General features: G+C 40.9%; 1 protein-coding gene across 4 annotated transcripts in view; it reads right to left on the bottom strand.

Moving 5' to 3' along the window:
* SYNE1 (spectrin repeat containing nuclear envelope protein 1) overlaps positions 1–16,765 on the bottom strand; it is a 631,505-nt gene that overhangs the window by 11,987 nt on the left and 602,753 nt on the right. For all 4 annotated transcript variants that reach the window (XM_019526891.1, XM_019526894.1, XM_019526892.1 and 1 more), the window contains 11 exons: positions 13,606–13,788; positions 13,054–13,191; positions 10,975–11,166; positions 9,758–10,091; positions 8,745–8,813; positions 6,934–7,076; positions 5,906–6,032; positions 3,357–3,568; positions 1,856–2,056; positions 1,436–1,564; positions 606–818 (listed from right to left, as the gene is read on the bottom strand). In XM_019526891.1, coding sequence (XP_019382436.1) covers positions 606–818; positions 1,436–1,564; positions 1,856–2,056; positions 3,357–3,568; positions 5,906–6,032; positions 6,934–7,076; positions 8,745–8,813; positions 9,758–10,091; positions 10,975–11,166; positions 13,054–13,191; positions 13,606–13,788 — 1,941 coding nt within the window. The remainder of the gene's footprint in view (positions 1–605; positions 819–1,435; positions 1,565–1,855; positions 2,057–3,356; positions 3,569–5,905; positions 6,033–6,933; positions 7,077–8,744; positions 8,814–9,757; positions 10,092–10,974; positions 11,167–13,053; positions 13,192–13,605; positions 13,789–16,765) is intronic.

Raw genomic sequence — 16,765 nt, 5'->3', positions numbered from 1 at the left:
GCCAGAGAGATTAAAAAACAGATCATGTTCTTTATACATTATGCTAATTGAAATTTGGGGGAACAAAAAGAGAGGGACTAAAGCAATGGGAATGGGTAAAATCATCTCTTTATTACTGCTCTAGTCAATGAAGGCATGCTTAATGCTTCCCCCCTGCCCCAGTGCCTTCATATACAGGATAACTTGTGCAAACATGAAGTATGCTTCCACAGCTAAGAAAAAAACCTAGGAGACTTATTATCGTACAAAGGAATTTTAAAAACATCTTCATAACTGTCATAATGGGAAGGTAGATGCTTATTGCCCTACAAAGAAAATTGGGCATACTCCAGTGTAATTGGGCATACTCCAGTGTTTGTAGCTATTCCACATACTTTGTGGCAATAGCAGCAGCCAAGGTGCTTCATTCATTTTGCTGTTCCAGAGATAGGAAAGTTACTTGACAATATACATGGAGAATCCATAACAACTGTACCACATAGATGAGCATAACATTCCCAAGCAAGAAAAGAAGGGCCACTAGCACAATTTACAGATTGAAAAAAGAAAGTAAGATCAATTAGGGAAGTAGCTCTGGATGAATGACAAGTAGTAAAAATAGTTACCAGTTGACTGCTTGAAACATCTAGTATTTTCTCTAAGTCCTTGATGTGACGAGTGACCTCCTTCAGGAGAAGCTTGAGCCTGTTTCCAATGACATGCACCTTTTCTTTGGCTTCCAGGCAGTCCCTGCCTTCAGCATGGACCAGTAGTTGACAGGACATGTCTTGCAGTGATGCAACTTTCAACTGAGACTCTAGCAGCTCACGTCTAATTTGCTATTACAACAGCAAAGTATCAGAGTTTTCTACTTAAATATTGTGCAATATGTGAAGCAGAATGTTAGAACTTACAAAAAGTGAAAAAACAAGAGCATGCAGGCATCACTTAAGCTTCCAAAATCATTGCAGTAGAAGTACTAAAACAAAGTAGCCATAGCCCTAAAATCCTTGCAAGTTGTAACAAAAGAAAGTACTTTTCTAATGAAGTAAAGTGATAAATGCACATCATTTTTCTTTCCTGTAATTAAACTGTAAACAGTATAATCTCTCACCATTCCTGTCTATTTCAATAAGTTCTCATTAAGAAGAGATTTTCCAAAACCTCTCTCTCCCCCTCTCTCTGGGACATGCACACACATAACCCCCACCCCAACCCACCAGCAGGATAATTAGACAGTAGCCTTGATGGTTTTCATATTGAAACCCTTTTTTTTTTTTTTACCCGTGAACTGCACTACTGCCAGGACCAAGTACTCTGCCGATAGTTATGCCAGCCCCAGACTTTCTGATAGTCCAGCACACATAACAGATTAATTACTAACCTCCAGAAATACCATCTTTCTGCTTGGCAACTTTTGTCAACCTTTAAACATAGTAGGTGTTTACAACCCTACCATTAGTAGTCTGTGATGATCCTGCAGTGTGTCTGAATCCTGGTTTGGATTAATTGGCAAGATCTCATTTTTTCTTCTGTCAATGTTCTCCAACCAAAGCAACAAGCCATGGCTCATTTCATGGAAATCCTACAGTAGAAAGGTGAGTCTTTAGAGAGGTCACAAAAATCCAGCATCATTCAGGTGTCATTATTCTCACTGCAGAATCAGGTGTACGTAACAGTTGCATAATAGCAGCTTATATAAGTATCCTACGATATTGATACTATTGTCTCATCTATTTATACCCTAATATTAGCTGGTGAGGATGCAAGATGGAGCAGGTGCAGGAAGAAGAAGATCAATTTAAGCGAACCTTAGCAGCTCCAAAGCTCAGCGTAATATCAACAAGAGAATGATCTCACACATGACAGTACAGACCTGACACTGCATCAGGGCACCCTGCAGTGAACAGCGCCATTCTTCTATCATACTGCATACACGGTCCCAACGCATGTTCATCTGGGACAAGCGCGCCTGCAGCTTCTTGCTCTCTTCTGTGTCAGCCTGAATGAATTCTGAGCTGCACAGGTTGATGGAAAGGATGATAGCTTTGCGGTTGTCAACTGCTTTCTGCAGTTCCTGGATGATAGGAAAATAAAAGGAAAACAGTACCCAAAATTCAAGACACAGGAAGTATGACACAGACATCAAGAACCACCTCCTTTAACCATCAATATTAAAAAGTAATGGGTTTGCTGTCAGTTACCACACAAGGGTAACTTAGGATGCCATTTCCCTCTTTACTTGGAGCAGCAGACATCCGTGGTCATTGTGTGGTAACTTTGCAAATGCTCGCTCTTTAGCATACTTTAAGTTTTATTGTACATGAAATTAGAACAAAGTCAATTAAAATTTTAATGACTGAAATGCCTTTAGTCATGATGCAATTTTAAACATCAGAAAATCTGGCTCATACTTCAAATGTCAGAAAGGGCCTGGCAAAAACCACATAGCCTATTTATACAAAGTCTGGGAAGCTAAACAAAATGTGGGGCAGTCACTGAGAAGTTCCCAAAAAGGCTTTTGCCTCTGCCTTGTGGTTCATTGCAAATTATGGGGTGTTTTTTTCACAAGTATCAACTTGAGTCTGTTACCCATACTCATCCTATGTTAAAAGATGTACTTCTGTTGAAGGAAAAAGCAGCATGCAAAGAGAACGTAAATATGTTATCCTTCTGATTTGTGGAAACATGAACCGTATAAAAGCACTTTGATTTGGTTACGTTGAAACTAGCAAAATAAGCCCTAACTGTATGATTCCAGGGTCTGTATGATATGAGGGTCTTCCCTGAGTGAAATAGGATAAGATCCTCTTCTCTTATTTTATAGCTTTTTCCTCATAAAGTCCTATGTCACAGTAACCTTCATATAACTGAGTACAGCTCTATCAGTTTCTACCTAAAGTCCATTAATGCTTCTAAAGCAATTAGATTCGGCACTGTAGGAAGCATTCTCTCCCTGCAAAACATTACACTCAAGGAGTGGAACTTGTTCCTTTTATATTTTGCTTCCATATCATTTGAGCCAAGGGCATGAGAGACTGGACCCTGTAATGTGACCTGGTTTTATAGTATAAAGCATCAAAAGTCACAGCCCCCTGGAGAACAAAATGCCAACAGCAAGAGCAAGGTAATAACTGCCAGGAAAAAGTAAACATTTGTTTTTTTTAAAAGTAGCAGTGTTTTACCATATGGTGTACTAGAACAGATCTTAATTTAATATGATTTCTAAAGTCACTTTCTCATTTAACTCATTAGCTAAATTCTGCTTTGCAGGACTGGTGGGGATAAGGACTCCATCTGTGAAATGTGGCTGAATTGATAAGGTGTACTGCAACTTATTTACAGTGCAATTGACTGAAAACAGAGATAAAACCTACTTTTAATTTTTTAATTCGGAGCTCAATGGTTTGTAGGTCTGTGCTGAGATTCAGACAACGGAGCTTCTCTAGGTCTTCTTCTGTCTCTCCCAACCAAGCCCAAATGTTGTTCAGGTCAGAGTTAAACTGCTGCCATTGCTGCAGATTTTGCTTCATTCTTAGTTCTTTGCTTAGAGCTTGAGCCTGGATCAATTCCCATCGATCAATCACACCTGCAGAAACAGAGAAATGTAACTGAGCTACAGTAAAATGATTTAAAGCAATATTTAGCTACATCAACATTTACAGAAAATGGGTAGCCTGAACAAAATATTAACATATCCCAAATTAACTTAAAAAATCCTGAGAATCAAGTTTCATATGACAAAAGTAAATAATCTGGAGAGTGGACCAGGTGATCTAAGATTTTTTTAATCTCTAAATTCTATGACTTTATGCTAGTAAATATTTAGGAACCCTATGTACTATGTGTTAACCTAAAAAGAAAAGGATCCAGCTACATTTGCATGCATAATTACCATGAATAAGTAAGGACTGTTGTATTTTCAGATAGTTATTCTGATATCTAACTTTTGCATGTAATATTATAGATCATAATATAAGCAGCCACCAAATATGTAAGAATGTGTATGAGATGTATATCTGGGTAATTATGCCTTTTCATGTATAAATGGATATTATATAAAGATTTAATTATACATGAAAACACAGACAATCATCCTTTTACACACATGGAGATAGAAGCGTGCACACAAGCTTAGTAAATATGAACTACCGTAACTACCATTTCACTGGATAATACCAGGTATACATTCAAACTGAACACGGCACATATGCTCGTTTGCATTTTAATTGGAATGCATTGGAGCAGACTTGATTCATAGATTCATAGATTAAGGGTCGGAAGGGACCTAGTAGATCTTCTAGCCCGACCCCCCGCCAGGGCGGGAGAACAACAAAAAACCCCAAAAAGAGAAACGGGACTCAAATGAGTCCAGCCAGGTAGGCATCCAGCCTCTTCTTAAAGACCCCCAGGGTAGGGGCCAGCACCACTTCCCTTGGAAGTTGGTTCCAGCTCCTAGCCGCCCTAACCGTGAAGTAGTTTTTGCGGATGTCCAATCTATACCTCCTCTCCATCAGCTTGTGCCCATTACTCCTTGTTATGCCAGCGGGCGCTAGGGGAAACAGCGTCTCCCCCAAACCCTTCTGGTCCCCCCTAGTGAGTCTATAGACAGTCACCAGGTCCCCCCTCAGCCTTCTCTTGTGGAGGCTGAATAGGTTCAGGTCCCGCAGTCTCTCACTGTAGGGTCTGCCCTGTTGTCCCCGGATCATGCGGGTGGCCCTCCTCTGGACCCTCTCCATGTTGTCCACATCCCTCTTGAAATGGGGCGCACAGAACTGGACACAATACTCCAGCTGTGGCCTGACCAGCGTCGCGTAGAGGGGGAGGATCACCTCCTTGGCTCTACTCGAGATGCACCTGTGGATGCACGACAAGGTCCGGTTAGCCCTGCCAACCATGACCTCGCATTGTCGGCCCATGTTCATCTTGGAGTCAATAATGACTCCAAGATCTCTTTCTGCCTCCGTGCTCTCAAGTAGGGAGTTCCCCATTGTGTAAGTGTGCTGCTGGTTCCTACTGCCCAAGTGCAGCACCCTGCACTTGTCCGTATTGAAACGCATCCTGTTCCTGTTAGCCCACCCCTGTAACCTATCCAGATCCCTCTGCAATCTCTCACTCCCTGCTAGCGTGCTCACCTCCCCCCAAATTTTGGTGTCATCAGCGAATTTAAACAGGTTACTTTCCACCCCATCATCCAGATCGCTGATGAAGAAATTGAACAGCGCAGGCCCCAGGACCGAGCCCTGGGGGACTCCGCTACCCACCTCCCCCCAGGTCGAATATGACCCATCCACCACCACCCTCTGAGTGCGACCCCTCAGCCAATCTGCAATCCATCTGACTGTGTAGGCATCTATGCCACAGTCGCCTAGTTTTTTAACTAGGATGGGGTGAGAGACGGTGTCAAAGGCCTTGCTGAAGTCCAGAAAGACTACATCCACCGCGACACCTGCATCCATGGCCTTTGTGACCTGATCGTAGAAGGCAATCAGGTTGGTCTGACATGATCTCCCCCTAATAAATCCATGCTGATTGCCCCTGAGCATCATTTCTGATGCCGGCCCATCACAAATGTGCTCCTTGATGATCTTCTCAAAGAGAAGATGAATCGAGTCTGTTGTGTGTTCTACCTAGAATGCTCCAGCTCTGTCTCGCTGTCATGTTTATTAAGCCTCCATGCATTTTAAAATGTCCACGGGGATGCTTTATCTAAACCTTACTGAATGAGCTTTAGATAAAGCACCCAGCAGCCATTTTAAAATATGTAGGGGCTTAATACATGTGACAGTGAGCCATTTTAATTAAGGTGGATGTCTGGGAACCACTTTACTTAAAACATCCCCCTACCCACTACCCTGAGCATGCGTATAGGTGGCCATTAACTGTTACTCCTTTGCTTTCTATGGAAGGACTATACAGTACGTACCAGCTGTTTGCGTTTCTGTGCTGTTCAGATCAATAAATCCAGAGAGCTTCTCCTCTTCTTCTTTCAGCTTGTAACCAAGCCTTTTTACTGAGTCAATGCTCCCACTGCACTCACCTAGAAGCTTTGTCTGTTAAAAAAAAAACACATATTAAGCTATGCCATGCAGAAATAACTCATGAGTTAAATGGCTGATTACAAAGCAATTTCTATAAAACTTCTGAAGATAGGTCTCAACCTGAAAAGAATGGGAGGAATTCTATAGTTTTAATGATCTGCAAATTATGTACATATAGAATGGAAATGTTATGATGCATTTAAGCATCAGATCTTTTCCATTCAAACTGGAATGGGAAAGTTTGAATAAAACTTGAATATTGTAATTGAACTACTCATAATAAGTGTTGTTTTATTAATAATTCATATGCAAATTAAGTTACATGATACATATTTGTAACCCATCAGCAAAACAAAATACTACAGCTTAGTCTATAAAAATCTGTTCTTAAACTTGAAGTGGTTTTTTTTTTTTTAAAGAATCATCTTTACAGGAATAAATGAATATGTGAGAAAATACAATGACATCTGCACAAATCTAACTGGACAGTCAATTCTAGCGCAGTGGTTGGCAACCTTCTAAGGCTGCAGGCAAGATTAACCCAGCTCAGCTCAGTGGTGGGTGGAAGGGTGCTAGGACCTGCCACTGCCTCCGTTTTTCTCCATGTCAACATGGGAAAAAGTGACTGCTGCCGAAGCCCACTGCCTCCAGGCATCAGGCCTGTGGACTGGATCAAAATGCTCTATAGGCCAGATTTGGTCTGCAGCCTGTAGGTTGCTAGCCCCTTTTGCAGGGTCATATTTGGGTATTTAAACTCACAGACAACTTAACTTTATATAGCATTGGCAATCTGCGTATACGAGGAAGTGCAGCTGATAGGCAGTTATAGCTAACTTACAGTTATTTGTTCTACGGCAAAAGTAATATTTTCGATACCTGTGCTTTCAATAGGTGAGATATTTATGATACTCACGTAGCCTTTATAACTTGAATCTAGCTCTGGCCCTGTGGGTGTTTTGCTGCGGATGATGTTTTCTGTTTGCTGTATTTGGAAACGGCTGGTATCTAAGGCCTTGTCCAGCTGACGGAGATGCGTTTCCAAGGCACCTGGCCCTCCTACAGCAAAATACATGGAAGTAATGACTATGACTTTGACATTGTTCAAAATCTTTGCTTTGGTTCAAGGAAACATATAAGGGATGCACTAATCAAGTTAAACAGCATGGAAAAGGTGACTGCAGTGGCACATGTGTTGAGAAATGACAAAGCAAAATGATAACTAATTACATGCTAGTGTGTTAGCAGCTTTCCAGAGGACAGATGACTGTATTGATGACTGCACTCCTCATGAGGATATTAATCAAAGCTTTCATATTTGCATATAGGTTGGCAACCTGTTCTAAAGAGTCTTTCCCCAAAATAATTCTTGATCCAACTGAAAGACTAAAGTCTTGGCAGGATTTTATGATGTCCTCATACTTTAGTTTTGTGACATTATGCTTTTTCAGATCTAGAAGACTGCCATGGACTGAGTGGAATACTAGTTTGCATCAAGAATCCTATTTCTATTCTACTACAAAGGGGAAAAGCAGTATGTGCCTGCCAAGTGAAGCTGCTAGAATTAGACACCATGCCATTACTTAATGTTTTTTAAACAACACAAACTTCCCAGAGATCATTTCACCTTTGCAGTGTGTCTGATTTCCTTTAGTTTAGTTACACAGACAAACATCCAAACACTTGTGTGCCTTTCCCCCACTTCTGTCTAGCTGGAAACATATGGCTGTCCTACCATGTCTCTCAGTGGAGGTAACTGATTAATATCTCTGGGCATCTGAAAACTTTGGAAGCAGTACAGGAAGGGCAACCATACATCTTTTCCTACACTTCCTGATGTGCCCTATAAAGTTTCTTTTCCTAGTGTTGTCTAATTTTTTTTTTTTGGAACACTTATTTGCAAAAAAGGAAACAGTGAAACATAGCTGTTTTATCACCAACCGTGACCTAGGGATTTGGCCTCATTTTCATACTTTCATGGGAGCACAAGTACTTTCAAGTCTGTAGTGAAGACTGAGTCAAGAGAGCTCATGAGTGAACGTATCTGGACATGCACATAACCTCTCCAAGATTCTGTCAGTAGGATGTAAAAAGTGAGAGCTGTCCCCATGATAAATCTTGTAAAAAGGGCAAACACGTGACCTAATAAAATCTTCACCCTCGCATTATTAAAAAGCTGCTTGGCAAGGAATCACTGTTTCTGCTTCTAATGGTGAGGAACAACTGCTAACACACAACTTATAACAAAGTAAAAAGTTGGTTGGTATAGTTATGCAAGATATAAAGATGTAGACAATGAACTGGGCTTTTTAAATTCGGTTCTCATTCCTTTCCACCTCTGCATCCATCTCCACAGAAACAGAGGAAAAGCAAGGCTCAGGATCCTGTTAAAAGAATTTCTTACTTTAAATCTTTCTTTTATAATAGCCTCCAAACTCCAAGCAGGTCCTACCAATTTGAGCAGAGTACTTCTAATCAGGTTTGGTTAGCCAGAAACTGAACTAAAACACTTTCCACTCCTGTTTCACCCATGCACCCAACAATACCTTTAAGTGTGGTAAGTAAAGCAAGGAATTCTGCATTAACAAGCTTGTGGTAGCATGTGAGAAAAAAAACTACCTTATGAGTTGTGAGAGATACAGAAAATGTGCTACGAGAAGAGGAAATTGTTAAAGGTGTGGAATAAAATATTTGGCCTAGCTGTAGTCAGGCCTTTTTTATGCCTACCAGAAATATTTCTGAGTGCATTTTCAGTAAGTTTTACATACGCCTCAGGGCTTTCAGGGATCTCTACATCTGCAAAAATAAAAGCATAATCTGAATGGATAGCTCAGCAAATGTGCTTCAGTCTCCCTCTAGTAGGAAACCCATTTTCCTGGAAAGTGAAGATCATCAGTTCTAGTTTAATTGACATGCTCCTTTAGGGCAAACAGAATATAAAACTGAATCACAGCATGCCTAGTGAAAAGACCATTAGAATCCCAAAAGAAAAAAAAAATCAAACCCATTTTTAAATGTTGACAGAAAACTGAAAAGCACAAGGCAGCAACACTCAGGCATCAGGAAAAAAATCCTTCATTTAGACCTCCCTAACAACAAACAGGACATATTTACAGGCTTCACCTACACTGACATTTTGACTCATTATTAGTATTTATTATGCAGTCGCGCACAATCAAGCTTGTTATTCTCATAAAAGGCCAAATTCTAAAGTCCTAATTCAGGCAAAGCTCCCAATGATGTCAATGTGAGAGCCTTGCCTGAATAAGGGTTGAGTAAAAATCCACTTAAGGATTTTATGATCTGGCCCAGGGTGTGGATATGTTTCCTTGAAATTTTCTCTTCCCTTTGTCTCATGCTACTTGCTTTCATCCAATCCCATTTCTTTAAGTCAAAGAAGTTTTAGCTATTAATGCTGCAGATGACAGTTATATCTGGCAGACAGTGGAGGCACTGAGACAGCCAGTTCCCTCTTGGTCACGCATCAACTACTCCCCTGTAAAATTTTAAGCTGCAGTCATCCAGAAGTGCAGAAGTGTCAGAGGCATCACTCTAGGACATGTGTTCAAGATCTCCAAGGGCTCCTTAAAATGATTTTCCATATGCTTAAGAGCTCTCTGGTTGAGTTATCCTACATGTAATGTTTGTTTCCCTTTCCTGAGACAGAGAAGAGAAAGGCCGAGAGAGAGAAAGCATGCACGCACATGAAAGAGGGAGGGTGACAAGCTGAGCAGTCATACCTGTTATACTAGCTGCTCCTCCAAGATAGAAATCTTTGTCGTCTTGTCCTTCTTCTTCCTCAGAGTGTAGTGCCCTTGAAACAGCTGTCTCCAAGTCCCTACTGAGGTCATAATCATGATCCCATTCCAAGGGGATGGAGTCTACACTAGCAGGAGTATCCCGCCCTGACCTCTCACTTCTCACAGGCTGGGCAAGCGACAGCGAAAGGTTGGAAGAGGGGTGAGGGGAGAGAACACTGTCTGCAGATTTGTCATGCCAGTGTATGTCAGAGAGATCTGCTGATTCATCCAGATCCACTTCTCTGTCAGAGAGGTCATGTTCATCGTCTGTTAGCTAGAAGGAAGCACCAGCACAAAGCCTATTAATTCAAACAATGTCCTTTCCTCCTAGGTCAATGAGATAAAAATGTCACTGGGTAACATTCAAGCTGACAGGATGCCAATTTTTTTTTAATGCATATAAAATAAAAGGATAAAATGAGTAAGAAGGCTAAGATTAAATTCAACTGAAATCTTTAATGCTCATCTGTATAGTCTCATGTCTGGTAACTGTCTCCAAACTTATTCCAGATATTATCTTTACAAAGGAAGCAAAACTAGTGCAGTATTTTGGAAACAAATTATAAAATGTATCAAGGAGATTTAGCTTGATTATTGCTGTCATTTGTTCTTTCAAGTTCTGAAACCACCTCTTTTGCTTTCCTTCAGAAGAGCTTTCAAGACAGGCTTTGAAAACCTCCTTGACTTCCTGGCTGCATGTTCACTTTTGGGGACTTGAATTTTCACCTGCCGTACAGGAGGTAAATGTTTGCTTCCTGACCTCCCCAAGGAATTCAATAACTTTGATCAGCCATGGAATTGACTACAGAGGGTAGAAAGAATTTATATCCCTAGTACTGCACTAGCACTTTTTATTTCTGAAATATTCAGGAAACATTTGTTAACAATGCACAGATGTGCATGCTGGCTTACAAAAGCAAGACACGTTAAGTCTAAAGAGCTTGTACGCTAAACAAGATGTAACCTATCATGAAACAAAAACTAGAGAGATGAAGTTATCACAGTTACAACAAATGAAGATGATGGGATATTTTTGCAAGATTGCACAAGTTCTTTTTACTATTTATAGACAGACAGACAGACAGACAGACAGTCATCACCATTGCACCTATAAATTAACAACAAATCCTAAGTAAGTTAAAAAAAAGGTTACACACAGGCAGGCGGATCAGTTTCTTGTGGTAGCGCTCCACACGACCAAAGACTTCTTGACAATAACGCCACAGCTCATCTAGTTCCTCGTCAATGACAGCTGCATCTATGGGCTCACATTTCTCTATCAGCTGCTCACCCTGGCCAATTATCTGCTCGATTTTATTGTTGTTCAGCGAGATCTCCTGCTGGAAAGCCTGTGCAGTATAAGAGTCCATGATTTCTTGTTATTACAACTGATTTATGTTGCTTTTAAGTGATTGAAAAAGCTAAGTCTTGGAAAGCTTTACAACTAGGATGGTTTGCAGACCAAACACAACCAGGGATGACTACACATCTTTCATGTCCCATTTACACGTTACACTTAAGGAATGGTTAACCAGTTTATCACATCTTAAATTGTGATCCAGTTACGCATTCAATCAATTAATGGCATGATAAAACAAGGAATAAGCCACATTGTTATTCCACAAAAAATATGTAATAACTTTGTGGTTCTTTCTTATCATGCTATTAATTAAATGTATGGCCAGATGCTTCCCTGTGGCTGAGAGCACCATCAGCTGACAAGGCTCCCAGCCACAGGGATGTACCATTCATTGCCCGAGCTGCCAGCTTCATCAGCTGCAAGGCTTGCAGTTGTGGGAGCCCACTACTTGCCAGTGCACAGGGAGCCTGGAATTGTAATCCTGGGCTTCCCCAGCATCAGCAATAAGGTGTAATTGGATCTGATGCTGGATCCCACAATCACAACTCCTGCCATGGCATGCGTGGCACGGCAGGAGGCATGATCATGTGGATCCAGCATCAGATCTTATCATGCCTTGACCTGAATGTCTAGGGCATTTATAGACATGCTCCAGGAAGTGGCGGGGGGGGGGTGCAATTTTAATTAGTACAGCTCCAAGACTCACACTAATGAATGTGCCTGGAGTGTCATGTGTATTAGTGTTTCTGCAGTGAAAAACTGTGGCAGGGTCACTTTAACTAAAGCTTGAATGATTTTTCAGTGCAGGGACACTGATACATGTGACTCTGGAGTCTGCTGGAAAGCAGTATATACCACGCTCCAAAAGACTTGATTAATCGAGTCTACTCCAACGTACTGTCATTACAGAGTACTGGAGCAACCACCTTGCACATATATAGACCCCCTTAGAGAGGCATTCAGAGAAAGCAAAAACTGGTGGTGACATTTAGTACTCCACAACTAAACTGTCAAATGAACTACCAAAAATAGGAGTCAATGGATTATCTAGTTTTGGATCATGCCAGATTTGGAAAGAACTGTTTTTCAAACAAGCCACATTTACAAGTATACAAAAGTATATATCAATAAAATGGTTAGAATGGATGCAGTTTCTAAAACTAACATACTAACATATTGTTTTCTATAGTGCTATAAACACTGCAGATGTCTCATTGCTCTCAGCAAGCAATTCACATGTTGGTAGTATACAAACTATTTACAAACAGGGCAGCCATTACGCCCTTGATGATAACCCAGAGGTTTAGGCATTAGAAATGATTTCACTGAGCCATGAAACATCATATATAATCTGAGCATATATATTAACTAACCACTTCCCCATTTTGTGACATGGAATTGGCAGGGACCCTATCTCCCCTGTTTTTACCTGTGGCACAGTATATGCTCATCTTGGTGTTCTGGATATCATTCCTTGTATTTGTGGGTGAGAGTCTGAAGTAACAACTGAGGGATTCTTTGGATTAATGATTGTCCTTGAACTCAAAGGGCAGGACTTGATGGCCCACAAGGCCCCTTCCAATCCTATGTTTCTAGAAACCTCAAGACTTGCAGGTGATCATCTATACTTTTTGAAAATCTGTATTTAACTAAGGTGGCCAGACAGGCACATGGCATTTCCTCTCTATTCCACTGCAAGGAAAGCACCTTTGGGAGGCTCACAGCATCCAGTGATCCTGTCTGAAATGCCAGTGCTGGGGACTGTCCTACAAGTACAAGGCTTTAATTGCATGGAAAATACTTCCCAGGGGCCATTTCTTACACTCTCCTCTTCCGCTAATTTAGTTTTGATGACAGACCATTTTCTCTCTCCTACCTTGAGCTGCTTTATCTTTGCTTGGACATCACACTCTGAGAAGTGTTCAATATTGGTAAGCTGCAGGTCCATCTCCGTTAGCCAGACCAGAATATTGTCACGGGCTGTCTCAAATTCCTCACGCTGGCCAATAAAATGCTGAAAAAACAGAAAAGGGGAGGGGAAACTTAGGCTGCCAAATTATCTAGCTTTCATGTATACTATCCTTATAGTTTAAGTGAAAATGAATCTGTTCTCTTCTCCCACCCCCTCCAGAGTCTTTCAAGTTCCCATCTCATGCTTTTGGCTGCGACTAGTAAAGCTACAAAAGTTCAGATGCAAGCAAACATTCTCATTCTTCTCTTCCCAGAAAGAGCAAACTATCTAGGTTCACCTCCTGCAAGCTCTCACTTCACCACATTAGAAAGAGAACCCATGAAAATTCTGCCTGCAGAAAAACAAGATGTAAAACCCAGACAGAAAAAACTGTGTGAGTTTCTGATCTTAGAAGTTTACAATATACTCCGTGAATACAGGGCAGTGCTGAAAAAACACCCTGAAATAGAGACATACCTTTAGCCTACGCAAGATGGAAGCGACTCGCCTTTGTAAGTTGTCCCATCGCTGGTTCCCTTCATAGACCATCTGCTTGAGGCTGCAAGCAGAGTCAGTGCGATTCTCTCGGGCCAGACGGCGGTACTGTTTGTTAATCAGCTCCAATTGAGTCAGACTTTCATGTACCTGTCTCTGGAAGGCCTAACACCAAAACATACCATCAGACACTCAGGCCCTGAAACTATTAAATGCAAATAGTGCCGTAGTTTGTTCTTGGTCTTAGGACTGCCATTGAGGGAGGTCAATTGTCAAGGTTAAGCCACCAACTTTCCTGGATAGTCAGTCAAAACTAGACAGTTTACTCTCAAAAGGGCAATTTGGTGGTGTGCGGGCTGGGCTGCCCATTTGCAGAACCCCACGAACTCCAACATTGGTGAAAATGTTTGGTGGAACATATTCTAACTGAAGGATTAGGGCTTTTAGACTAGAAAGAGCTACAAGAAACACTGCGTTACAAATCCACAAGTTGGAATGCATTCGAATCCTCCTGTCAGAATGACAGACAGTGCAATTTTATCCCATGAATGAGGTTATGCCCTTTCTAACAATTCTTAAGCCTGCTTCTTTGAGAGCAGGGAGTGTGTAAACTGTGGGAATATGTGAACTGTGGAATAGTTCAAAAGTGCCTTAAACAGTTAGAGGGTTTCAAGTTATATTGACGTGAACTAAACTTCGAGTTTGCCGTGGGGAAAGAAAAACAAAACAAAAAAGCTCACCATTTTTCTATAGACAAGAAAGCCAAAATTCCTTTGGTTTCACAGAATTTCTCTAACCTCAATGAATGTCTATAGTAATAACACAGGATAGATGCCAAAAGATGAATTTGTCAATAGTGCGAATAATAACTATACATTCACTGGAATGGCATTCAAGGCATTTTTTACCTTCCATATACAGGTGTGCACATATTTATTTGCACAAGTACTCATAGAAAGAACATTTTGTCAGTATTTATAAAATCCTATATTTGAGCAAATGCTTCTTCCACATGTTCAAATCCTCCTTTCAGTCAGAAAAACTTCAGTCAACCAATGCAAGAGCAGAAACACTAATGCAACTTAGGCTGTCAAATAAACTATGTGAATAAAAAACCAAACAAACTCTCAAAGCCAGTCAGAGAAAGCAGGCTGAGATTCATCCAAAGGTAGAAATATGTTAAAAATGCTGGATTATGGATTAATAGTTTCTTAAAAGCAAGGTTTCATTGGTTGGTATTTTGTGAATAGAAAAAAAATGACTAAGGGATGGATCAAATAGTTTTGTAGATGCTTCCACTTAAGGCATAGTAATGACTATAAATTAGGCACCTCGCCCTTAGCAGGGAGATCAGACAAGGTTAAGTCACCAATGTGCCCGATAGTCAATCAATGAAAAAAGTTTTCCCTATCAAAAAGGACAATCCAGATTGCCTAGGCACTTACAGGTAAGCCAATAGGAAGTGCCAGAGTCTGAACTGTAGCCCTGAACCTTAAACACCTGACTCAGTGGGAAACATTAGGCATTTTCAACATCTTTGCATCCAAGTGCATCTACAAGGAAGATGCTTAACTGATAGGACCACTGAATTCAGTTGACCAGTGATTACTGCCAGTGTTATCTCTATTCTTTTAACCAATAGCTGTTTAACTGTAAAATACATAAATAGGTCTAGAAATGGGGACTAGAACCCAAGTTTCCCCCTTCTATGGGGTGTCCTCATCAGACAGCTACAGCCAGTCATCCTGTTGCTTTTCATTCTGGCCCCATGAATCATGGAATTGTGGTTGTTTAGTGTCTCAGCTACAACAGGAGGATAACCTCACCAGTTTAGTGCACTACCTAGTGGTTAGGGTTCTCTCTCTCTCAGAAAGTGGCAAAATAAAGGATTGAGTTTCCTCACATGGATGAGGGCCTGCATCCTTTCCTGCATGAATGATTTGATTGCTAGACTATTGCACTAAAGGTGGGCCCACCACCAATGGTCCAGAGTGACTATAGTTCTGTACTGAACTTGATGCTGTTGGTGTCAACCAAGTAAGTGTCTTGTGAATCACAGATCAGGGTTTTTGATGGAGTTGAGATACTTCCCAGAACCACTGGACCACTTTTGGAGCATGCTCAAAAGCTGTGTAAATGTCCAAGAACCTTTTCCATCCAAAATGGAGATGCTCAAATGGCTTTGGGACTGCTGGAGAAGAGTCAATATTGATCATTTTTTGTAATTTTAGCAGAGATCAGACAGTGAGGCCCTGTTTCAGTGCTTATACAAATGATTTTTGTAGGATCTGGAACCAACTTCCAAGAGAAGTGGTGCTGGCTTCTACCCTGTGGGTCTTTAGAGGAGGCTAGATGTACACTTTGCTGGGGTCGTTTGACCCCAGTACTCTTTCCTGCCATGGCAGGGGGTCGGACTAGATGATCTACTCAGGTCCCTTCCGACCCTAGAAACTATGAAACTATTTGGATCTGGCTGAAAGTGTGTTACATCTTTAACCCATATCTCTTAAGGATGTTTAGACAATTAATTGGTTTTTGCTCCCACGTGCCTAGTTTTACAAATCTGCATTTTGCACATCTGTAGGTAGCAAAGAATCCCTGGCAATAAGGAATACTAGAGGAAGAGACATGAGAACACTGGAAGACAAATACTCTTTATATGCTATGGTCCTTGATACAAACACCTGAAGGAGTGCTCACTTATTTCAACCTGAAAAAAGCATTTGTGTCCAAGAAAGCCCTAGACAAAGGTAAAGGAGCTGGGTTGAAACAACAGCAGTATTAAATGGGCCTTGTCACTACTGTGACACGCCCCCTCGTCCCTAAGTTTAGATGCCAATTAAATTAAAAAATAAGCAGTTCCGCTACTGGAGTAAAGTGCAAGTGGCAAGGTCAGTCAAAGAGCAAAACATAAAAGACAAGCTGATTCTTTTATTGGAGGTGTTTAAATCTAACTGTATGTCTTCTATCATCTCTGAGGATTTAAGAACATTAATCTACAACTGTGTAATTTTACAGTTGCTCTTTCACCTGTTATAAAGTCGTGTCCAGCAAAAGAACAGGTGTGGGTGTTCTTCAGTTCAGTCTTACAATAATTCATTTGTTCATTTTTCTCTCTGTAATCGAGCAGCAGCGAAATACT

The sequence above is a fragment of the Gavialis gangeticus genome, unplaced genomic scaffold (assembly GCF_001723915.1).
Source record: "Gavialis gangeticus isolate Ggan-Ray unplaced genomic scaffold, GavGan_comp1, whole genome shotgun sequence".
Classification (NCBI taxonomy): Eukaryota; Metazoa; Chordata; order Crocodylia; family Gavialidae; genus Gavialis; species Gavialis gangeticus.
Note: the sequence above shows the minus strand (reverse complement) of the source record. Positions and strands in the feature narration are given on the sequence as shown.